Source organism: Solea solea, chromosome 16, assembly GCF_958295425.1.
Source record: "Solea solea chromosome 16, fSolSol10.1, whole genome shotgun sequence".
In the NCBI taxonomy this organism is placed as follows: domain Eukaryota; kingdom Metazoa; phylum Chordata; class Actinopteri; order Pleuronectiformes; family Soleidae; genus Solea; species Solea solea.
In genome coordinates, this window is record NC_081149.1 from 10,647,326 (window position 1) to 10,672,444 (window position 25,119).

The 25,119-nt window shown below is 40.3% G+C and overlaps 1 protein-coding gene across 1 annotated transcript; it reads left to right on the forward strand.

Annotated features, from left to right (window-relative positions):
- The first annotated feature begins 301 nt into the window (after nt 1-301).
- plcd3a (phospholipase C, delta 3a) lies at nt 302-24,253 on the forward strand. The gene is made up of 17 exons (XM_058654317.1): nt 302-418; nt 2,754-2,844; nt 3,115-3,545; nt 12,389-12,556; nt 16,153-16,381; nt 17,457-17,586; nt 18,140-18,365; nt 19,807-20,008; nt 20,137-20,281; nt 20,576-20,728; nt 20,829-20,981; nt 21,366-21,516; nt 21,668-21,784; nt 21,996-22,174; nt 22,377-22,512; nt 22,794-22,943; nt 23,031-24,253. Exons 3-17 carry the CDS (start codon nt 3,455-3,457, stop codon nt 23,171-23,173), a joined length of 2,373 nt encoding a protein of 790 aa, XP_058510300.1. The 5' UTR covers nt 302-418; nt 2,754-2,844; nt 3,115-3,454; the 3' UTR covers nt 23,174-24,253.
- Nucleotides 24,254-25,119: the final 866 nt, after the last annotated feature.

Genomic DNA, 25,119 nt, shown 5'->3' on the forward strand with positions numbered 1-25,119 from the left:
TTTAAGTCCAACGTATATTAATGTATTTTTTGATAATGATCGTAAATGGTCCCTTTACTTATGTACCCACACAATATAACGCTGAATGGTCGCTACACGGAAATCCCTCCTTTATTTTTGACCGAAATGAGCAAAACCTCTTGCGGAATCTAGTCCGCTTTGTATAATCTCTTAGGAAAATCGTCGAATACAGCTTTCTTTCTGAACGTAATTGATTTTATCCGATGTGCCGCAGAAATGCGTGGTTTTTGTGCAAGTTTGGTGATTAAACGTTTCGATATAAAGATCCCGTGTGTTGTGCGGAGTGATACGCTGTGGGGGCAGTGGCTGGGAGAACTCTGGATTCAGCGTAAACAAACGACATTTACAGTGAAGCCGCCGCCGAGTGCACATCTCCGAAACCCTCGTTGTAGAAAGGGTGGGTCAGGCGTTCTCACACTCGCTCAACCAGCCTGCTGCCAGTGGATGGAGTGGTTTAGATAATTTCCGACTATTTATTCCACTCGTGTACTCCGTGTGCAGTGTTAGTTCTTCACTGTCGTGTCAACGGCTAATGATAAGCTAAATAGCTAACGTTAGCCGCACGTTAACGTCAGTTAGCGTATGAGCGCTTCTGTGATACAGCTGCTTTACGGAACACTGCAACATATCATAAAGTGTAAAGCCACACGCACAATAACGAAAAGAAAAAATAATAATTTTGAACACAATGAAAACTATTGTCTTGGGGCCACCAAAATGTCACACATAGACTATAAAGCTAGGATAATGCTAACAAGTGTACGCCACGGTAGAATCTGATAAAGTTAATAAACAAAGAAAAGTCGACACGTTTCCACTGTAATGTACCCGTTATGCACGTGAAGATATAGCTGCGAATACAACAAAGTCAATACGTAACCAAAACCAACAACTACATGTATTACCAACGTGAGCTAAATGCTAACTAGGCCCGTGTGCTTTACTGGATCAGCGTAATTGCTGGCGATGAGCGCTTATCTAGAGACATTTCGATTCCAAAATTACGATTAATGTTAGCGCTTGTATTACGACTTCTTTGTTATAACAATGTGGGTCACATTTTTTTTTTAAAGAAATGCTCTTGGTTTAGAAACAGGCGTTATTTGTATTAGCTCAGAATGTGAAACCCTCAAGGAACTATTCCAGTTTCAGGAAGTAGACAGTCCCCTTGATCTTACAAGGCAGTTCTGAAGCTTTTAGTCAGTTTATTGCTGGTTTCTCAAATCTACTTTTGTTTACACACAAGATTAACAATCTTGTCAAAGGTTTTTCCTCACATTTTTAATAACCAGTTTGTGAAAAAAAGTGCTGATAGAAATATGGTTTTAAAATATATATGACACAAAGTTATTTATTTAATAGTATTATTATTACCATTATTATCTTGTACTGCACACATTATCATACACAGAAGAACTGTTTGGAAAGAAAAGGAAAAGAGGAAGTCAATACACTGACTTCATCTTTAATTGTGTGCTTACTTCCCCCACAATTTCACCCAGCTCTGTGCATGGTGGTAGACATGGCTTGTTCAGTGTATGACCTCTTATGGTGGGCGACTGGTCTGGTCTCCTTACATTTGCTCGTAAAGACCAGGAATCCAGTGACTTTAAACAACACAGGTCCACTGTTTCTACTAATAGAAGCAGACAGAGCTTCAGGTCTGGCAAATAGGCAAGCTAAGCTGTGAGTCCTCTGAGGAAGCGCTTATATGTTCCAGTTAATATGATACCTAATGACTACAGAGATTGAGAAATGACACCAAGTGTTTGCATCTTCTTGAATTAAAGCACAGTGCAGCTACAGAGGCAAAGCTGTTCCTGCATAGATCACACAGCTTGTGCAGGATTAACAGGCATGACTTAATCTCCCACCCTGTCTAACATGGTTGTTGCTGCTATTGAGAAAAGATGACCGTTATTGTTTTAGGCCTACATGTGGCCTTGAAGTGTGAATTCAAAGCATTGGCTGTTATCCATCCCAGCACAGGAGGGCTGTGCTTTTTCGATTTTCATAAAGACAGCAGGTCCACATCAGTATGTGATACAGTGAGGCCAGCACCAGAATGACCAGCAACAATAAATGACTTGGGTGAAAGTAATGTATTGCTTTAAGCACACTCCACCCACCCAACCAAACCTGTTTGTTTGAGTGTGTGTGCTCACAATCCCACATGTCATGTGGATACCTCTGGATCAGGGATGATCACATTTTATTCCCTCCATGACAGGCCCAGCTCCAGACCACCCGGTCCTACTCTCCTTTCTGTTATAACTCCATTACTAGGACTTAATTAAGTTTCCAACCAGTGATCTCTGGCAGTGTGGCCACCTCTCCATGTAGCCACAAAATGATTTTAGACAAAAGTTTATCTTCCACTCAGCAAAGCACCATTTAGATCCGTACATCTGGGTGCAGAGGGTGGATTTGATATTACCGAACTGATTGTTATTGTTGTTAAGTCTGTGGCAGTTACTTCAAACGACCATCAGGGGTCGCTGGTCCCTCATTCATTGGAAATCAATAGGGTTTGGGGGGGGGGTTTCTCCTGTAAAGTGCAGGCGTTTTTCTACCTCTTGCTTTGTGACCAGTACTTACTTAGTAATTAAAATGTACTGTTATTGTACTAAAGAGGTACTGTTATCCAAATAGGTCACTTTCTTTTCTTTTTTCATTTTTTTTCGAAACAGTCATAGGCTCAGTGACCAACAAGTGTTTTTCACCTCAATTAGATGAATAGAGGTAACCTGGTCCTATGACAGACAGATCTGGCACCCCATGGCCTTCCAGCAATGGACGTCAATGTGCAGTCAACAGACCCATGTAAGTGCAGAAAGTAACCTGATCACTCGTTCCTTTTCACCTCCACTCAGTTTTTCCCTCATATGGTGGGAATCAACTTTTGTTGGATATTACCCTGTAGAATAAAATGGCTATGTACTTCTATTTCTTGTAGCACCACCAAATTCAGCACATTTGAAGTGTATAAATATGAGTCCAATCAGTTTGTTTTCTAGAAGTGGCTGCTGATATTGAACGTGTGAATGCAGGAGTACTTGACCATCCTTGGTTCATGTGATTCATGTGATTCAGTTTGCTGGAGCAGGAGGAGGAGGAGATGAGGGCGCGTCAAGTGCGCGCCTGCTTTGGAGTCCAATTACGTACAGGCACGGAGAGCAGAGTCTGGTGGGGACTTTTTTCACGTGTAAAAAAAGAAAAGAAAGGATAACAGTTCGGAGCGCTGCTGGACCCTATCTCTCCCCCTCTCCCTCTCTCTCTCTCTCTCTCTCTCTCTCGATGTGCACAAATCCGCGTTGGTGTGCGGACACCTGCACCCACAGGCTGCGAGCTTTTCCACGAGTCGCCGCGGCAAGCCTCGAGCACTAAGTTCGCATCCCGCAGTTTTCTGCTGGAGTTTCCACAAGTTACAATCATGTTGGGCAGCGGCAAATCACCATCCACCAGTCCCAGGGAGCAGAAGAAGAAAGCGGCTGAGAAGACGGCGGACCCCATCAGGAGGCTCGGTAAGGAATCCTGCAAACTCTTGTCCGCTCGTCAACAAAGTTAACAATCGGAAGCCTCAGATAGAAACACCACGCTGTTTGTGCGTGTAGATGTATTACTGGCGATTGAGAATACGTGTGTTTTCCTCATGGTTTTGTTGTCATATGAACACATGAGAGTCCTCTGGGAATATTACTCGCACCTATTTATCCTGTTTATTACACTGCTGCTTTGATATTTACATACACATTTGGCAAGTTGGGACGATTCCAGAACATATACAATATCAGTGAAATAGTTGATTTTCTACACGTTGACTTTTCCTTTTCTATACATCACTTATTAAAGTAGCAGCCTTTCAAAACACATGATTCTAACTTTTCCCATTTTCCATAGTTACTCTGTATTTTTTAATCTCATAATGCGTGTGAAGGAGTTCACGGCAGCTGTCGTTTAATGATAGGGTCGGTTGGTAATTTCCAGAAAATGACAGCTCACACATTGACACACCAATCTGAAGTGGACTGTACGTGTGTATGTGGGAGTACATGGGGTGATCATGTGTTTATGAAGAGCTGAATTGCTCCCTGACCCACTGGTGTGATTCAGGCGCCACAGTCCACCATTACCACCCCATTGCTGCCCACTCTCTCTCAGTCCAGCACTGATTGAGTGCCCGCCCCTTCACACAAGCCCACTCAAGCAATGGTCACAACTCACCCGAAATAGACACCTGCTGAGCAGCAACACAGCACCTGTCAGGATCTACTGAATAGACCCCTGGATGTCTGAAAATATGGGCTGCTGTTGATGCCATGCATGCCATTTGACCTACTTAACACAAGTGTTATATGTCATTCCAGGCAGTAATTTTTTTTTACAAAATAAACCAAAGAGTAAATGCATTTTATAATCAGAGCTGGGATTTTTAAGTGAAATGACGATAATGTGATTAAATAATCTTTTTTTTTTAAATCAGCGATGCAAAAATGACTTGTTATAAGAGGAACATTACCAGAAGTAACACAACTGATGGCATGTTTATACAAATATCAACTGTCTATTACTGAGAACATGATATTTCTCAATCAAAACAAAACAAAACAACCTTAGGCCATGTAGAAAGAGGCGGAGCCAGAAGACTGGTGTGTTGTCAAAGGAGAGTTAAAGCTGAAACAAATAGTCTCCAACTATCACTTAACGGGGTACATTGTTATATAGATTCAACAAACATTTAATGTAAACAATTAAATCATGACCTCATAATCTGACAATGAAGAAAAACACAAGTCTCATGTTACGAGGGGAAGCTTGACATTTGTCACATTGCTCTGCACCAACCATCTGTAAAATCTCCCTCTATAGCTCCTGCTCCAAAGCAACTCAAATTCAGGGTCAGAAGGTTATCTCATGACTGGTTAACTGGGAGAAAAGGTCACCGTGCAAGAAAGGAGTTAAAATGTTAAACTTGAAAATAGCAAAACCAAGTGGAATGGAAGCAGATTAAGACTTAAAGTTACAGTAGATCGTTTACACATAGATGGTCACAAGAGATCACAAGGTGTGGGGTCCTTGCTTTTTTTCAAGACAATTGCTCTGAATGTCCGAGGCTTTTCAAGGTCAAGTACGTACGCATAAATCAGTAAAACATTTAAAATACTTACATATAAACATGTAAGTCTGACTGGAATTGTACTATATCGAATTTCTCATAGTCGGACTAACACACCCAGATATTTTGACTGGGAGTTGAGCTGCTAATGCACCTTCAGTTGGACCAGAGTCGGACTCAAGCCAGCCTGGGCGTTCTGTGCATGCTAACACCAGACATATTTTATGCTTTGTCAAATTTTAGAATTTCATATTTTTAAGTAAATGAATGGCCGAAAGATAACAACTAGCTGAATGCTAAACCCAAAACTACACCCATTTATACTCTACACAAAAAAGAGAAACTGTGGGGGGCAGTATAGAGTCAATGGTCCAATCAGTCGAGAAAATGACAAAGAACATCTCTGCGGGCATTTAAAAATAGCAGAAAGATTCTGCATAGCACCCCACATGCTAACAACTAGCTGCATGCTAAACCCAAAACTGCACCCATTTATACTGTGGGAAAATGAGAAAGAATAATCTATACGGCCATTTAAAAATGTCAGAAAGTTTCAAGGAGTCGCAGCGTACATACAGAAATATTGACAATGCAGTTTGTCATCAATCTTCCTCATCGGCAACACCAACAATAGTATTCCCCATTAATGGATTTAGTGGTCTTAAATTCCACTGCAGCATATCCATAATTTCTTTTTAAACCTACAACATAATCACTTTATGGAATTAAAAGTAACTGTCATAATGTGTTGCCGATTTTCCCTACTGAAACAGAATATTGTTGTTTATTTTGGCTTTGATCAAACAAAAATCCTGCTCCCCAGATTAAATCCATGAGAGCTGGACTCACAGCAGTGTGAGTGCAGAGATCCAGTTCTCGGCATTGACGCAGACTATGTTGAAACTCTTACACTATGCGTACGCTTATTCATATTTACTGGTGCTCTAAATTACGAAACTGTATCTTTGTGCCTGTAATGCACAGCTGTCATCGCTATTTTGGATACTGCATAATGAAGCAAGTGAGGTCACTACCCCTGACCCCGAAAGCCATGTCGTCACAAATCAGTGAAGTGGCCTTCAACATACATGTACTGCAGCCTTTTAATCCTCACATCAAATGAAAACAGCACATAGTTCTGCCTTAGAGAGTCAAATCATGTGAGTTCAAAGGTCTTGTGTCATGTGGTGTCACAGGACTATTGTCTTGAACAAACTATTGTTTGTTCAAACATGTCGCATGTAGTGTATTTTTTCCCCCCAGAGAAAATTGTGGCCTGTGAGGTCTGTCAGGTCAGGTTACCCTTGAGTTTTTTTGGAGTTTGGACATGTTCATAGATTACACCGACAGATTTAAGGGATTTGCAATCGACTGTTTTGCTAACTCTTGAGTTTTTATTGCATGCACATGTACCTCCCACACAGCTTTACAAGAAAGTCGATGTTTACATAAAACCAGATCCAGTTTTTAATTTAGACATTACCACAATGGGCCAAAATAACAAACAAAACCCCCCAGATTAAATCATAATGTTCTGATGACTTTCCCTGTAATTTAACGAAAAACAATTATCAAATGTAATGGAGTATATGCTTCTACTTTTTTGTGTTTTTAAAAAATAAGTTGGATCATTTCGCGTCATTACCGTGCGTTATGGTTATTTTTCAGTTTGACAATCGGAGGCTGATTTGTTTTGTTGTCCAATGGGCTTTTTTAAGGACGGCCATTTCGACCGGTTACAGTGGGAAAAGCACAGGCGTAAATTATCAAATGAAAGATGGCTGAGTTCCATTTAGCTTCCTCGATTTCAGGGTGCATGTTGACTCACTGTCACACTCTCCTTCATTTACATGAAGTGAACAGTGCCAGCGTTAATGTGATCCACAGCACCTGTGCTTTTCCTGCTAAGACATTGTCAAGATGGCTGCTGTGAAACAGGTAATCACTACATTACTAAATCGACATTTGTATACTTGTGATTTTGAGACAGGCTTGAAGGAATAATGAATATTTGATACCAATATTAGACTCATTTCAGCAACTAAATGAATTAACAACAAAAAGAGCATGCAGTCTATGATTATAATCAATGCTCTATGATAGGAAAGTGCTACTAACCCGAAGACTCACAAACGTCTTACCACACAGCTCATACAGTCTGGTTTCCTGCTGCACATGTATTTCCTCGATTTTTTAGGAGGAAGAAGAAGAATCCCTGCAACCAAATATCAAGTCAGATGTCATTTCTAAAACAGAGTCACTTATAGAATTTGGTGAAAATCCAAATGTCAAATGTCAAAATTCACTTCCATAGTTACTATTATTTCACATTCCAGATAAGGTTGTGATATAAATCCTTGTTGTAATTACCTCTCTCTAAGTTGTTAATCTTGCTTCTTAATGACTATATGAATGATGTATCATCATATTTCAATTTGAAAGAAAAAGAACTAAGAGCTGCATGATGTTTTTTAACTGAAAAGAAAGATATGACACACCACTAAGAGTTCCAACTCCAAAGTGTGTTTTTTTAGAGAGTGGAATGTCATCGTTTTTGATCCAGACTTGATCCAGCCTGGGCTGCCCTACTTGCCATATGACCTGTCTGCTGTGGACAGCTGTGGGACAGAACTGAGAAACTTTAATTGGTCTGTCACCTACATCAGCAACACTTTAACTGGTCTATCTTTATGCAAGTGTATAACCTTGCTTGCCGGCTCTCATGACAGTTGTTTGGCTGAGGGAAATGTGAACCCTGCTCCAAGAGGAGCTGGTATGTGGCCCTGCGTGAAGAGAACTCACGCACACACAATCTCTTAGTGACCAGCTGATTTGGTTATTTTCTTTTCGGATCTTCCTTTCAGCTTGAAAACTCCCCCGCTGCTTGAATGTGTCAATATACCCAGAGAAAATAAGCAATTCATACAAGCAGAATGTATTTATTTTTGTCGATCACTGAAATTTTAGCCATGCTCAAAGTTGCAGAAGAAATACAAACCTAACCTATGCTGCCTTGAGACCAGTTGCTCGACATGTAGCCCAATTCCAGTAGCTACCTGGGTCTTAGATTTGTTTCAGGGGTTTTGTATAAAATATTACACAATCATTCATCGTTCCCACACATGAAGAGCCATAGTAACTTTTGGGATTTCTTGCATCGTAATGTGGTTCATGTGAAATCACGTCCCATCCAGACTAGGGACGGAATCGGTATCGGTCAGTATCGGTTCCATAAAGGTCAAAATCACTGGACCGGATATCAGACAGATAAAAATGTAGAATATGATACAATCCAAAAATCTTATATATAGTCATGTTTGGGAGACAAATATTTGTTACACAGTTAAAGAATTATGTCTTTGAAATGACTCACCGCAAATATTTAGCTTCATAGTTCATAAATGGTCTAAAATGACTGATCGGAATAATATCGGTATCAGTAGATACTCAAGTGTTTTAAAATGGTATTGGTATCAGACAAAAAAAGGGGGTATTGTCCCACCCCTAATCCAGACTGTAGCATTTGGGTGTCCCTCAATTTGTTTTTTATAAAATTCTACCTGTCCAATTTAACCCCAAATGAATTCAGTTGCATTGAGATGGTGAACATGGCTTACATATAGCAGCTTGTTTACACCGGCATAAGAATTTGTCTATGCCACACACACACACACAGCCTATCAGCACATACTGTAGCTGCACACTCTTGCTTGAGCTGTCTTTCCTCTCTAAGGTTAAGATGTTCCCCCCTCTGTGCTGTGTTGAAACAATTGCTTTAGAATACATTAGTGTGTGGTTGCTAGCTCACTGGCATGCAGGGCTCTGACCATGTGATGCAGTGGATGTCAACCAGATTTCCTCCAGGACGTGATGAAAAGAAAACATAGTGCATATCTCCACCCCAAAGAATTATAGACACCCCCCCTCATTTACACCGTTATGAAGAGGCTCGGGAGCATGCAATGTATCAAAATGTGCTTCTGCTTTAATGCCCTACTGTTGCCCGCACATGCAGACTTATACTCAATTGTTCTGCCCCAGTTAGGAATTAAAACGATGCAGGTAGGTAGTAGAGCAAGAATGTCATCAGGGGTGGAGAAGTGGGTTGAGTCACAGGCGGTTAAGGCAGTTTGGGCAGCTTAGCGTGGCCAATGACCTGCCATTAATCAGGTCCTTGTGCTCAGCTTGTGGGAATGGCCTGTATGTGGTAACAGCTTGGAAAAACACAGTTGTTATGGATGGAGGGCCGGTGGTGGTGTGGGGGGGTGGGGGGTTGAGGGGTTCTTTTGTGTACGACCCTGATGGGGAGAAAGTCTCCCTGCTGAACCCAGTTTGTTTCTAGTTGAGAGGGGGATGAAGTTGAAAGCAGTTTCTATTGTGCAGTTGCGATGGGGCCCTCTGAGTAACTATGTCAGCCATTTGGCACCGACTGTATGTTAAACTAACTGTGATTGAGGGGAAAAGAGGATGAAAGTATTCCAACGGTGCCTGCACAAGTCTTTAGAGGTGAGCAGTGGAAGAGTAATTTCACAAAAAGTTCAGACCGTTCCCTTCAAACGTCTCCAGGAGAGGCCCAATTCATCCCTTTCAAATCAAGCAATTAAATGTAGCTGAATGTCCTTTATTAGCAAGCTGTAATTGCATTATTTTGTCGTGAGCTTCAAACCAGTTTACTGTAACGTGGATTCTTTAAATACTCAATTGTGTGCATTTTGCAAGCCAATTTAGAGCCCAAATACTTATCAGTATTTTTCAAACCTGTTATTTTGAAATTATGCAAACAATCTCTCCCCTATGGAATTAGGCTGGTGATCATCAGTTAATGTCTTCATCTCCACTAAAAAGTCTTATCCTATCACATTAAAAACTGGCCAAAAATGCCTAAAATCCAAAACAAAATAAAGATCTAGGTGCATAAGTTAGTGTAGGAAACAAAACAAATAATATAATGTTCATTAAAAGAACTGAATTTTAACATAGCAATAACAACTTTTCATATAAATGTTTTCTACCTCTTTGTATTTTGTAATGTTGGCCAGACAAAAATAAGTAATTTGAAGACACACTAGCCTTTAGGAAATTGTGACTATATGATAAGAAAAGAATTGTTTGCTTAAGTGATAATTTAAAATGCTTCTGTAAAAGGCCATAGACACCACAATGAATCTTACATTAACAAGAAAAGTTGTATCTTTCTCACACAGGTTTGCTGTTGTGACATACGTAGTTTTAACATGCACAATGTCCACACAGTATTGGATTGCACCATGAACCTTTGGAATTGGAGCCACAGAAACAGATGTGTAAACTGTCTTTTGTCCAAGAATAACAACAGCTTTAGAATAGAGCAGCAAGTGATTCATCTGCCAATCACTTTAACATTATTCCATAAATGGTTTGGATCAATAAAATACAGGGAGGTAAAAAAAATCCATTTGGACTCTTGGTGTTCTCCAATAAAAACATACTGTATTTAGAGTGCAAGAATATTAAAAAAAGAATTGGGATACAGAACTTTAAGACTTCAATCAGTTTACCTGATGACCAAATGACATTTGACATTTCCACATTTCATGTGGAAATGGCTCTGGTTTGGTTCCTTACGCCTTCTTGCTCTGTCACGTCTCCTCTTCATGTCCACCTTTCGCGCCACATGACCTTGAGCCTTCCCTGCGATTCTTTTGACGCCAAGACATTTCTAACCTTGTCCAGTAGCGTTAGCCCTGTAGCGACCATCGTAGCATTTTCATCTCCTCAGTTTCTAACTTCCATGACTCGAACTTTCTTTGTCCTGACTCATCATTGGTGTAAGTTTGGCAGTGCTTTTTTTTAATGCTTGCTTGCCTGGCTAACAGCAACCAAAAGTACCACTTTTTTTGGGGTGGCGGAGGTCGATCGGTTTGCGCCACCGTTCAACCCCGTTTGGTACCTCCACGTTTTCGTCTCTCACCACGATTGGGGCGTCCCCCAGGATAGCTTTACGTCCTTCTGGACCATTGTTTTCTTACACCTCCTACTAAATTAAACATATTTGTTTGTCTCTGTATGTTGACCCTGTGCAGGATGCATCGTGGCCTCATGGATAATGGCTGTACTGGATGTTTCTTTTACGAAAATACATTTAGTTTTTCGATCATTTTACAAGACAAAGAACAGATCCTACAGTACATTATAGTACCTTGTTCTTGTCTCTATGTTACAGTGAATCTGCACAACTCAGCCTTAATAGACTGTATTGTTCATTCCCCATGTCTGTTGGGAATGAACCTTGTTCTTGTGCTTTCATCCTTTATTTTCACCTGCAACAAGCCCTGACCCTTTCAGTGTTCACAACACATGAAGCTGCATGCCTCCATTCCATCGCTCAACATTTTTCTAAGCAACTGTGTGTGTCAAAGTCATTCTTGAATATATTTCCATCCATGGTAACATCTGGGGAGAAGTAGAACGAGCAACGCAGGCATACAGACAGTGTGTAATTGCTATAACGGCCCCAGTTCCTGCTGTCTGTTGGCCTGCTGTTGTCCCATGGGAGAGATTAACTTCCAAATTATCATTTCTAAATTACACTGCGTTGTAATTCATTTTCTAGACATTAAAACGTAGTCACTTTTCAAGACAATCCCTGTCGACGAAATCATTTTCTCTGAGGATTGTATATAAAACAAAACCCCAGGTTTTGGGTATAAGCAGAGAAGTGTTGACTACACACATGAGGTAAGATTGACGGATACAGTCATTAAGGATTGTTTTTCAGGGCAACGTTACTGTTGAATAAGAGTTAGTCATTTTTTTCAAAGAAGTAACACCCACTCCTGAGATTAGGGAGAGAAAACAGCAATAATGATATTTGGTGATGTGGTATTTAAATAAATCAGACCTGACTCACAGCACACAGAAAGATAGAAAAACAAGGAAAATTATGATGATGCTGTTCCACTATCATATTCTTACTTGGATGTTTTAGGAAATGTGTGATCTTTAGAATCCTTCACTCCTGATTTTCAAAGGAATCCTACAATGTTTATTTTATGATCCAAACTTCCAACATTGTCACAGCATTGATAGTTGGTAAACATGTGTAGTTATAGATTTGTGTTGAACCTCGTATGACTCATGCAAAGCAAGTTTTGCTTGTCAGTATACAATAAAACAAAGTCGCACCAGGGAAACTCCTGTGACGCAGTAAAACTGAATCACATGATTGTTTTTCTTATTACATTGTATTACATCCTGCTTGTTTTCCTCCAGGGCTCCTGGAAAATGAGGACGTACACATGATGATGCAGGGCTCCAGCATGGTGAAAATCCGCTCAGCGCGGTGGCAGAAGAGTCGAAACCTGCGGCTTCTGGAGGACGGACTCACCGTGTGGTGTGAGTCCACCAAGAGCTCCCGCAAAGCAAAAGCCCAGCAGACATGTAAGTGTGACATAAATGTGTTTGTTATTATGTTTCCATAATGAAAACAGAAGACACGTAAGCTTTACTGCGAAACCTGAGGCACAGACTTATCTGTCGACTCAATCATTCACTGAATGTTGTTGTTTGTTTTGCTGCCAGCAAACCCCAGGTTTAATGCTATACGTTACCAGTCATACATTTGATTGTCTTTTATATTCTTTCATATCTCACTTTTTTGTATTTCTGTCTGTTGTTTTAATTATTTGGACTTTGAATCTGGCAATACAAAGTGAACTGAACCAACTATCAGATCAGTAGAAAGGGTTTTGGTTAGCAAGATACCTATCTACAGACCAACAACAGACCAATGCAGACTGGAATGTGCAAACATTCAGTCCAGTTATTGTTGAGCTGTTTTATCCTGGCTCTAACTCGTGCACTTCTCTCCACTCTGCCTTGTTTCCATGTGAGTGAGGAGCAGAATCATTTTTCAACAGTTTTTTTGTACCAAAACAAATTCCAATACTTAGTAGATGTAGATATAATGTGTTGGGCAACATCTCCTGTACGAAAAGGATTTAAGTTGGCATCAGCTCAGTATAATGAGTCTATTTTCAGCAACGTGCAGAAACAGAAAGTGAAATCTGAAGTTTCATCCACCTGTTAATTCTTTTCAAGAGGGAAGGAAAATTGGAAATGCATAGCAGAAAAAAAAGAAGTGGATGAAATAAAAGTATTTTTTAGGAAACAGAAACTTAATTTGATACACTTGAGATCAGGACCCACCCATTATGTTTAATTATTAATTTGCAGCTATAAATCTACTTATTTCTCATCTGCTTAAAATTAGATCATATTACAGGTATAATAAAACAGAGACGTTATATATGATGGGGTGATTGTTCATGTTAAAAAGAGTATAAATCCTGGAAATAGGTTTAAAGGAACAAATAAGCTGCTTCAATCTCAGTAGAGGCTTTTTACTGCCTCATATTTCCTCTGTTGACACAGCAAAGGTATGTAAATAGGAGGGAGTAGTCACAGGTTATTGCCATCTACCCTTGTGCAAGGGCATTTATTAATGTTGAATATATGTTTTTTTTTCATATTTGGAGCCAAATATTCTGTGGTGTTGAAGATGTATTGCTATAGGGCTTAAGGTGGGGATGTGTCAGGTGACATGGATGATATCGTTCCTTTCCAGCCTCTGTTGTTTTCTTCTTTGTTGGCTAACCTTTATAGCTCTCCTGCCTCCTCTCTGTTTGTGCTCTCTCTCCTGATGTTGAAATGCACTTTAATGCTAACCTCCAGTGGCCACAAAACAGTGGCTGGGTGGGCACGGCAGGTTTATGGGTCAGTGGGTGGTGAAGAACTCTGCATCCATGCCAGAAATAGACACACAGTAGTCGCAGTTGCAGTGTGTTACATTTTTCACAGTGATGACGACAAGTGATTTGAGGGCAGTGTGAGTACATCTACAAACACTGATAATGCCTCAGTGGACAAGCTGCTGAGCTGATCTGTGTCTCTTTGTGTGAGTTCTGAATGGAGTCTTGGCTGAGCTCCTCTTTTCCAAGCTCCAGGCTTTTCTCCACATCCAGTGAGATCTGTGTGTGATCTCACTTTGCATCATTTAGCACTATTTTGATTTTCTTCTCTGCATGTAACACACACACACATGTCACTTTTGTCACGTCTCTGGGATGACCATAGAGGAGGAATGTGGAGTCATTTTTGAAGAGGTGGATAACAGAGGCTTTTGCGACCTCCAGCAAGAGAATGAGTCTATTGTCAGCACTTTATTGCACAACTGAGTGAAGCCTTGTCTGCTTGTTTGCTTTTGGCCTGTAAATCTTCTGATACTTTTGTCTTGTAATAGGAATATGATATACAGTTCAAGTAAAGAGTAAAGAGTAAATTCTAAGTACGAATCAAATGGCAACCGGTCATGACGTAACACGTAACAATCTGAACTCCCATTTTGAAACCTCTAGATTCTGCACTCACACATGATGTGCTCTTTCCTCTAAATGGGGACATCATTTACAAAAGTAACACCATCTTCTATTGAGAAAGAGCTGAAACTAGCAATTGAGACCATTAACTCCTCGGGAAAATGTTTACTGACATTAAGGGATATTCAAACCAAGGTTGTTTTGGGTTGTTTTTGAGGAGTCTACCTGGTGGATATTCAATATATTCTTTATATTTTTACTTTTTTAGCTTCACCTAACAAACCCGAAGAAATATTTGCCTGTATTTGTATCCAGCAAATATTTGACATTTCTGCTTGAGAAATCATTTCAGGAGTTTCCAGTTTTTATTTTACTTAATCGCCAGCCTCAGAGTTGTTTACTTATAATAAGCAAATGATAGCATGCTAACACACAAAGCTAATATACACATACCAGCAGAAATACCCAAAATAAATAGGTTACTCAACATTTCTATCATTAAATGTTTTATTTATTTATTTATTTATTTTTGGCATTGAAATAGGAAAATAATGTCTCCTGTAGGAACAAGACACTAGAGCTGAACCAGCTCTGTGTCAACAGCTGCTGCAGTGATCATAAAATGCTTTCCACAGATAAAATCACAAGACAGAGAGCTGTATGATTTGTTGTGCTTGTCAAGTAAAGTAGCTTTGATAAAGCCAAAGCATCCCACGGATGGAACTCTGTGATTTATCAAATCTACACGTTAGCATTGCCACATTGTGTGCTTGCTAATATTAGCATTTACTACATCCTATTGCCTCATATAGCCACTAGAATGTCTTTGGACTCTTTAGCCTTGTTTTATTTGAAATATCATAAAAGGTGATGCTCCATATAGGACTCATTCAGTCACCACTTTGAGAGAATAATGTAAGGATGTCCAGCTTTCACTCCTTTTATCAGTTTATGTGCTGTAAAGGAGATGCTGATATGACTATTGACTACCACGTTAGCCTAAATAGGCCGCTACCTCCTTGACTCTTATGCTGGTGCCCTCTTCAACAATTTTTTTTTTCTTACATTTATTTATTTTGCTCAATTAAGAAAATGTATCTGCGTGAGTGGGCAAAATATTATATTAATTTCACAACAGAAGACTTGTTTGGCACAGGGAAAAACACATATATATCGGTATTGGCCAAAGCACTCCCTATATATCGGATATCGCAAAAAGTCCAATAATGTGCATGCCTAGCATAAATGACTAAAGGTGCTTAAGTGTGAATAATTCTGAGATTAATTGAAAGAACAATTACCTGAATACATTTTAAGGATGTTTTAGAAAAATATAAATTAAATGCAAATAAATTCCACATAAGTACCTAAGAGTCATTATACTGCAGGTTAAGATTATCATGGAATAAGAGCTCTTGTATCTTAATGAGACCTTCCTGGCTTAATAAAGGATAAATAAATAAAATGCTGACGTCTTTGTATACGTGTAGTTAAACTGTCACATTGCTATGTCACTCTGCATGGTGGGATTAATGATTCCCTAAAAACACTCCACACTTGACCTTTAGCTGTCGTGCTCTGTGTTGTTGTCCTGCCAGGCCTGTGTTTACTTAAACATTATTAGCCTAAACTCGTCTTCCTTTCTTTCCCTTCTGGCAGTTGCAGTGACAGAGGTGGAGTGTGTCCGTGAAGGCTGCCAGTCGGAGAACCTGAGGCGTGTGTCTGCGTCAGTGCCTGAGACCCGGTGCTTCACAGTGGTCTTCAGAGGACCCAGGAAGAGCCTGGACCTGCTGTGCACCTGCGAGGATGAAGCCCAGCGCTGGGTGCGGGGGCTCCGTACTTTAAAGGAGCGAGTGGCCAACATGACTCAGAAGGAAAAACTAGACCAATATCCTACCCAATTTCCAATAAGCTACAATAAATATAGTCCAGCTGAGGCAGCACTGCTGTGCTGACTGACTGCTGTCACATGTGCTACTTCATGTCCACAGCATAGCTAAGGTGAGAAGTAATGACTAGATAGAACAGCTCTGTCTAAATATAGTAAGACTATTACTGTTAATTACAATCCCTCATGACCAGGGGTTAATATAAGTATCAGGCAGTGTATAACATTAAGATTATCTCCTGTCCTTATTTCTCTCTCTCTCATTTCCCCTTGACACACTTTAGTTTTGTGAACATATACACAAGTATATCATCAGGGATGTTATCATCTCAATGTTGTCTTGTTATCTTGTTTATAAAGTTCCAGACTGTTAACTTTCAGTAGCCTAGAGGTTTATCATACTCTGTGTCTTTTTCTCTTTTGCACAATTGCAGATGAAACGAGCCTCTTGTTGCTATTTAGTCTTTTTTTTACATTTACATCACATAATATTAAATTGGCGGATGTTTCTGTCCCAAGGGACATATTGTCATTGCATACTACTTGCAAAAAACACTTACTTTCCATTTAATCTGTAAATGCACCTTTACCTTTTTCAAGCAACCCACACAGAGTCTGTTCTGTGACGCAGCAATAACAAAACACTCAATGGCAATTTGGTTATCACACATCGGCATTGACATATAGTAGATTGTGACTTTTATTCGCATTTTGATGCGTCAGCTGGAACGTTCAATGGCTGAAATCCTATTGTGGAAAGAGTGCGTTACTGTGAGCTTTGATCTGTAACATTGTTGTCTTACAATTGACAGTTTTTGATGATCAAAACTGGAGTATTCCTAGTATTTACTTAGTATTCATCCTTATCAAATCCTGGTACTGTAGTACTTCCGAATAACTATAAACAGACATTTATAAAAGCTAAAAGCACAGATATGAATGATAAAAAGAAAGATTGCTGAGTTACATTTAGCTGTTTCAGGGTCTTGGTATCGTGAATGCTGGCTCAACTGTTGTTGTCATGTCATACTGGGATACCTAAAATGAACAGGATGTATTCCTTAACTCTCTACACTTGGATCCGAGGCTACCTGAGGCGAGCAGATCAGAACCAAGACGGCAAGATGAGCTACGACGAAGTCAAGCGGCTGCTGCAGATGATCAACATTGACCTGAGTGAGCATTACGCCCGCTGTCTATTCAAGGTCAGCGTCATGTGTTTTTTTTTTTTTTTTTTGTTTTTTGTGCCTATACAAAATCAATAGAGTCAATACTGTACAATTCATATGAGTTGAATTCTGAAGGCACAGGGATGCAGAGATGGTGATGTTTCTGCCAGTTAGGGTTGTATCACGCTGACTCTTGAGTACTGAGTCTGTGTTAGATTACCAAACCAGCAGCAGGCCAACCACCACCTCCTCCACATCCGATTCCCCTCTGTTATCTTCCCCGCAACAAATCATGAGCCAGTTATTTCTTTATTGTTGGGGATTACAGCCTGCTATGTCCCTCAGCTCTCTATTACAGCTGAGTCGTTAGTTTTCATGCTCCTTCCTGATGCAGTTTCCAATAGTTACCCTCTTCAGAGAACCATATTTCTTAATGCGAGTGTGCACAGATGGATTGAATTATTATGGAGAAGCTTCTCCCACAAGGAATTGTAAGCACTCCCAAAATAAAAAGGCACTGTGTTTGTCTTTCTCTCTGCGTGTTTGACTGTTTGTCTTTTTTAACGCCTCCCTCTTCCCTACGTCCCAGAGGTGTGACCGGTCCGGTGATGGCCGTCTGGATCATATAGAGATTGAGGAGTTCTGCAGGGAGCTCCTGCGACGGCCCGAGTTAGATGCCGTGTTCAGACACTATTCAAGTAACGGTTGCGTGCTCTCCACTGCTGAACTGCGTGACTTCCTGGGAGACCAGAGTGAGGACGCTTCGTTGAATCATGCTCAGAGTCTCATCCTCACCTATGAGCTCAATGACTGGGGTAGGTCTTGAGAGCATTCATTAAGAGATTTAAAACAATATTTTCCTAAAATAAATACTGTCATTACCTCTTCTCCCACGGGCTCTTAATGGACAAAATAGTGATTTAGGCTTTCACAATGAAGGTTTTTACTTTTCATAACATCAAGGCGGCATCCGCTGCTGCCAAAAAAGTGATTTACTTAATCTTTCCAGCAGTGACAGTGGTTAAATTAAAAGAACAAAATAATAACTGCCATAGCTGAAGTAAGAAAAAACACACTTAATGTCTTAAGTGAACCAAAAAAGCTTTTAAATTTTAAGGATAAAATAATATGATTACTGAGAGAGAAAAAATGTTTTAACTTATATTAAAGGTTCAGTGTGTAAGAATGGGCCACACGGCGGTTAGTGGCGAGCATTGGCGCTTCGCATTCTCTCAGGTACTCTCTATAGTTCTGTCACTTTGTCCCACAGTCCAAAAACATGACCATAGGTGTGAATGTGAGAGTGAATGGTTGTTTGTCACTGTGTGTTTGCAATGGACTGGTGACGTGTCAAAAGGTGCACCCCGCCTTTCACCCTGTGTCAGCTGAGACTGGCTCCAGACAATGGGATCAGGAGTGTCTTAAGAATGAGTGACATCTAGTGGTGAGACTATAGATTGCAACTAATGGTCTCCTCCACGTACCCCTACTTTTTTCCTAGTGCATCAGGGAACTGTGGCCTTCACATACCGGACAGGATGTCGTTCCTTTTTAATTTATGCAATTTTTAAACACTTTTTACATGCTGTTTTTTTTTTTTATCTGTTCACACTGCTGTAGAAACATGGCAGCACAAGGTGGCTGCCTCAATATAGCAAGGCCCTTGCCTAGGCTTACTCCAAGTCCACGAAAAACCAAACTATTTTTATTTTAAAGCAATTATACACTTTTAGAAAGTATTCTTTTTAAACCGTCCTTAGATTTAGGTAATAAATATTCAACAAAACCTACATTTTTAGGTGCAAGACATTCAAGACATTTCACAACTTTCTGTTAGACCTTGAAGTTACGAGAGAGATTTAGCACAAACTCTTCCATCTATTCTATATTTCATCGTCCTATATTTTATTTGAGTTGTGGCAAAACACATGGTAGATTATCTCAAGGCCCTAGAGACATAACTACAGCACAAGCTTAATCAAATAGATGGTGCATTTTTGTTGCTTATTCTATTTGTGTAGTTTTGTTTTTTTGTGGATGTTGCTGTACAGCACTTTGGCCAATTGCATTGCTTTTAAAAATGCGGTATTAATAAAATGTGATTAACTGGATTGGAAAGAGTGAAGCTTAAGTGTAGAGAGTGTGTGCGGCTGCCTCTTGAACCCAAACAAACGGGGACGAGAGCTGGTTGCTGAAGCATTTTGCTGGTAAACCTGCTCAAAGACAAGTCACCTGAAGCAAAACCATCTATTGCAGCTCAGAAGAACCAGTTCATGACCCAGAATGGTTTCACCATGTACATGCTGTCATCGGAGAACGATGTGTTTAACCCTGACCATACCAGAGTCTATCAGGACATGAGCCGCCCCCTGGCCCACTACTTCATCTCCTCCTCGCACAATACTTACCTAACCAAGGATCAAGTCACCAGCACCAGCAGCACGGAGCCGTACATCAGGTATTTTGACACCGACCGCTCCGTCACCATCAATCACCAACAGCATTCATGTCGTCTCATTCTGCCGAGAAGCCTTCTCACAATGATTGCCCAGTGGTGCAATATAAATGTGTGTATGTCCCTGTCAGGGCTTTGAATCAGGGCTGTCGCTGTGTGGAGCTGGACTGCTGGGATGGAGACAAAGGTGAACCTGTAATCTACCACGGCCACACCCTCACCTCCAAAGTGCCCTTTAAGGAGGTCATTGAAACCATCGCCCAGTATGCCTTCAAAGTAAGAGAATCTTGATTTATCTTTATCTTCATCCTCAGCTGTGACAGTGTGCATGCTGCTGCTCCTCACCTCGAATAAATTCCAGCAAATTCAGTGCAGATTCCTGACTTTTTGATTTCACCGCCTACCTCACATTTAATGGTTACATTCTTGGTTCCTGGGCAACTCTGTGGTATTTTGATTTTGACATGCTACAGTATATATTATACGGTTTGGTCCTGCCTTGCTATTGTGTGATCTAATTGCATTTTTATGTCTCAGCATAACAGTTTGTGTCTGTGTGTCTCCCTGCAGGCGTCCCCATACCCTCTAATTCTATCCTTAGAGAACCACTGTTCCGTGGAGCAGCAGGCTGTGATGGCTAAACACCTCCGCACCATCCTCGGCAGCAAACTGCTCACAAAGCCCCTCAGTGACAGCCCCCTGAAAGAGCTGCCTTCTCCTGAGGTACAAAGCACACACACACATACAGATGAGTCCATTTTCCAAGACCTCTGGTTATCTGGTTTTCTAATGGAGTAATTTGTCCCAACATCCTTGGCTGCAGGAGCTGAAGTGCCGTATTCTGGTAAAGGGGAAGAAGCAGATTCCTCACCTGGGCCAGTTGGACAAGACAGGCAGCAGTGCCAGCTTCTCCTCAAGCTCCGAAGACGAACTAGCGATGGGCAATAAGAACACACCCAAGAGGGATCCTGCAAGGGTCAGTTTAAGCAAAAACACATCTTTTAAAGTCCAGCGTGTGACAATTAGTGACATCTAATGGTGAGACCGTGTACTGTATGGAGTATTGACAGAGAACTTTGGTAAACACTCTTTCACATCTCTCTCCTGTTTCCTCCGTGCATCGGGTTTATATGAGCAGAGCTTCATTAGTGCAGTAAACTTCAAGATATATTACCTGTGTTTCGGCTTTTTTCATTTGAGCTGATTTATAGATAATGAAGACCTCCACAAAACACGGCCCTTGTGTGTTATGTGCCTTAAATATAAATAAAAGGCTTATTCTAAAGAACCTATACAAACTTTTTTATGTTTTGTTGCTTATCAACCAATTTTCTTCTATGTTTTCATTTGTCCCTCGCAGGTCTGTTCTAAACTGAGCCCCGAGCTTTCAGAGCTGGTGGTGTATTGCAGGAGTGTTCCCTTCTGTGGGTTTGAAAATACAGCGGAAAAGGCGCCAGATGAAATGTCCTCCTTCTCTGAAAGTGATGCCCTCAGGCTCATCAAAGACTATGGTGTGAAAGTAGCAATAATTGCATCCTGACATTACAGAAAGAAAGTTAAAAAGATTCCATGTTATTGCTTTGCTGCAGCTGATTCTACAGAAAATATGATCAGCCTTCAGTGGATCATGGCATGTGTTTTTCTTTCTGTTTTCATTTGAAGGAAAGTTTTTTGTTCGACACAACAGCAGGCAGCTGAGCCGGATCTATCCCTCCGGCCAGCGCCTCCAATCATCCAACTATGATCCCCAGGAAATGTGGAACGGTGGATGCCAGATGGGTTAGTGCGCCACTGTAGAAGCATGATGGCAGTTAATGAAATCAATTCATTTGACAAACATTATGCAGTCAGAATGGGCCTAAGAAATGCTATACTGGCTTATATTTCTATAAATTACTGCCAAATCAAAACGCATTAATGTCACTCATTCATTGGCTGGGATTCAAAGTAGCCGTGTTACTGACTCCGCCCTCCTCTTGTTGCTGTGCAGTGGCTCTGAACTTCCAGACAGCAGGGGAGCAGATGGACCTGAACCAGGGTCGCTTCCTACCCAACGGTCGTTGTGGATACATCCTCAAACCCAGCTTCATGTGCACCCCCACATCCAACTTTAACCCAGAGAACACAGGAGGAGGCCCCGGTCACATCCCCACCCAACTGATTATACGAGTCAGTGGTAACCTATTCAGTGTCACAGTGACAAACAGCATTTTAATGGATTTATATTCATTTATTGTTACTTGTATGTGATAAATCATGGGTGACAGAACAAGAGTTTTAGGTTTATTGATGTCATACAATGCATTTTTGAAAGAGTGAAGCCCTTTGCAAATACAAAGCACAAACTGACTGAGTTGATGTTGCTTGTCAGATAATATCCGCACAGCAGCTGCCAAAAATCAACACAGAAAAGGCGAGTTCCATTGTGGATCCACAAGTGTGGGTGGAAATTCATGGGGCGGCTATCGATAATGCAAGAAACAAAACGCAACGCATCGACAACAATGGTAATTCTGAGATTTAGTTGTTTGGATGTTTTGTTTTGTATTTCTTACCTTTTATCCTTCATGCATACTTAAAATTAAATGCTGTGTAAAGGTATTCATTGTTTTTGTTAGCATGTGGAGGCAGGAGGCAATGCATAACATCCTTAAGCTTCTTTATACCTCAGGCTGCGCAGTACACATTTATTATTGACATATTATTGTCAGAGCTTTCCTGTTTCTGTGTTTGCGTGGAAGGTATAGTACGAGTCCATCTATTTACAGCTCTTGTGTGCCCTCTACAGGTTTCAACCCAAGGTGGGACTGCACACTGAGCTTTCAGCTGCAAGTCCCTGAACTTGCCCTGGTGCGGTTTGTGGTGGAGGATCACGACCACACGGCAAAAAATGACTTTGTGGGACAGTACACCTTACCTTTCACAAGTCTCCGCACAGGTGCTCATGGAATTCCGTTAGATCCATGTTTTACACAACCATCACTGCTTTTGTGTAACGTGTGCACTGTAATCTCTTTCTTCTCAGGTTATCGACATGTTCACTTGTTCAAGGCGGACGGCTCCAGCCTGTCGCCTGCCACACTCTTTGTCCACATCAAAGTGAAACGCAGAGGAGTTCCCGTCAAAACTGTGTCAGAGCGAGTGGCCATTGCCAAAGGCAAAGTGTGACGTGCATCCGAACAAAAGCGTTCTGATTATTAGGAGCGAGAGATTAATGCTCCATTTCTCAGTCCATACCTCAAGTGGTCCAATTCCCAATGCAGAAAGAAAAGGTTGTTTATCTGAGCTGAAGAAGCATGAACTGCCTCAAACTGGATAATTATTCCATTTTACACAGTGGGTGTATCTGGTCATGTCAGTGCTCAAGAAACACAGCACTGATGGTTCATGAATATGAGACTCTTACAAGAATGGCATAAATGTTTTTGACTCTATGTAGGAGGTTAAACCGAACAGTATACGTTGGACAGACTGAAAGAGGTTTTTCCATCTTCAGTCATCTGTATTTTTTGACCTGACAAACACTTTAACATGTTTATACTTAATAACTTATTAAAGCATAGTTCCAAAAAAAGTAGTACTAACTTAAAGAAATCTAAGGACTACTAACTGTGTTTAACAGAAACGACAATTATTGTTTTATAAACTATTGTTTGAGATAACTGATTTAATGATATGTCCATGATTTGAGTGTATACTATAGTCCATGAAAGTTGAGCATACTCAATGTCCTATAGTTAGTCTTACTTTTGCTTTCTCTCAGGAGGAAGACTTTTATTTTTTCAGACAAATGACAGAATATTTCCACATCTTACAAAGGAACTTGAAAAACAAACAGTATTAACGTGCAGATGTGCTTATGTTTACTTATGCTCTTAAAATGTCCACTCATTGTATTTGCTTCAGCAGTATTTCACAAGTGCTTCAGTCAAATTGGGTTTGACTTCTTCTCTTTGTATTGTTTCTGTTTTTGTTATTATGTCAATTTTTGCAATTATTTTCTAATCTAGTAAATTAGAACTCTAATCTCAGTGCAGCAATCCAATACGTAAAATGCCTTGGTAATTAAAAGGTGCTGCACATTAATTACTGTAATGACAGTATATATAATATATGGTCAGACGTGTTTCAATAATAATACTACTTTGTAACAAATGGTGCTTAAAGAGCTTACGTCATGTGAGAGGCAGTTTTTATACTGTGTACAAGAGAAAGTACTGTTTTCATAAAAGGACTAATTACACATCACTGTGTGAGACCTTTTTTTGTTTATACGTACACTTTAAACAGAGATTAACTGTAGATGTGAGTGTGCGTGCATGTGTTTCTGTAGTTGATAGTTGGTGATGGTAAGTAGTCTGTAGTAGGCTGTGAGGACACATTTTTATTCAAACCTATCTTTGTGAGAACATTTTGACCTTGTAAGGACATTTTGGCTGGTCATGGCCTTTTGAAGTTAGGGTTGGGTATTTAGTTGTGGTTAAGAAGGGGCTAGGGAATTAATTATGTCTTTGTTTATGATTTTGTGTCCTCACGAAGAATGCTGTACAACAATTTGTGTCTCTTTAGGACCCTTTGTGGTATAAACATTGACGAAAGCCTCGTCCCAATGATGCCCAACCTCATTTCTGAGGCTCTGATTAAGATCAGGTAATTTTTTGTTGTCTAAACAAATAAAGGTCAATGCAGTGTCCCCACAAAATTAGCCATGCATATATGCATGTGTAACGTATGGTAGTATGTGCTGTTATGTATAAAATGCTGAATTAATAAACCATTACTTAAAAGTTACCCTTAAGACATGATACTTCACTCCGTGTAAATATTACACCAGTATTAATGGTCCATTACGATCACGTCACCCTGTTCTATACAGTAGCCTCTAAGTACCACCAGAGGAAGGCCGTGTGCCACTGGTGTTACACGTACCACAGTTTGAGAACCAGTCCAGTGTATGAGAATAAGTCACTTCTGATGGTTAGACTGAAAATTGCTGCTGTAGAAAATGAGAGGAGATGGAAGCATGGTTCCAAAAAAGGCTTATTCTGAGACTAAGGCCAATTGTATTGTTCTTTTTTAAATTGATTATACACTTTTAAAAGCATACTCATTGT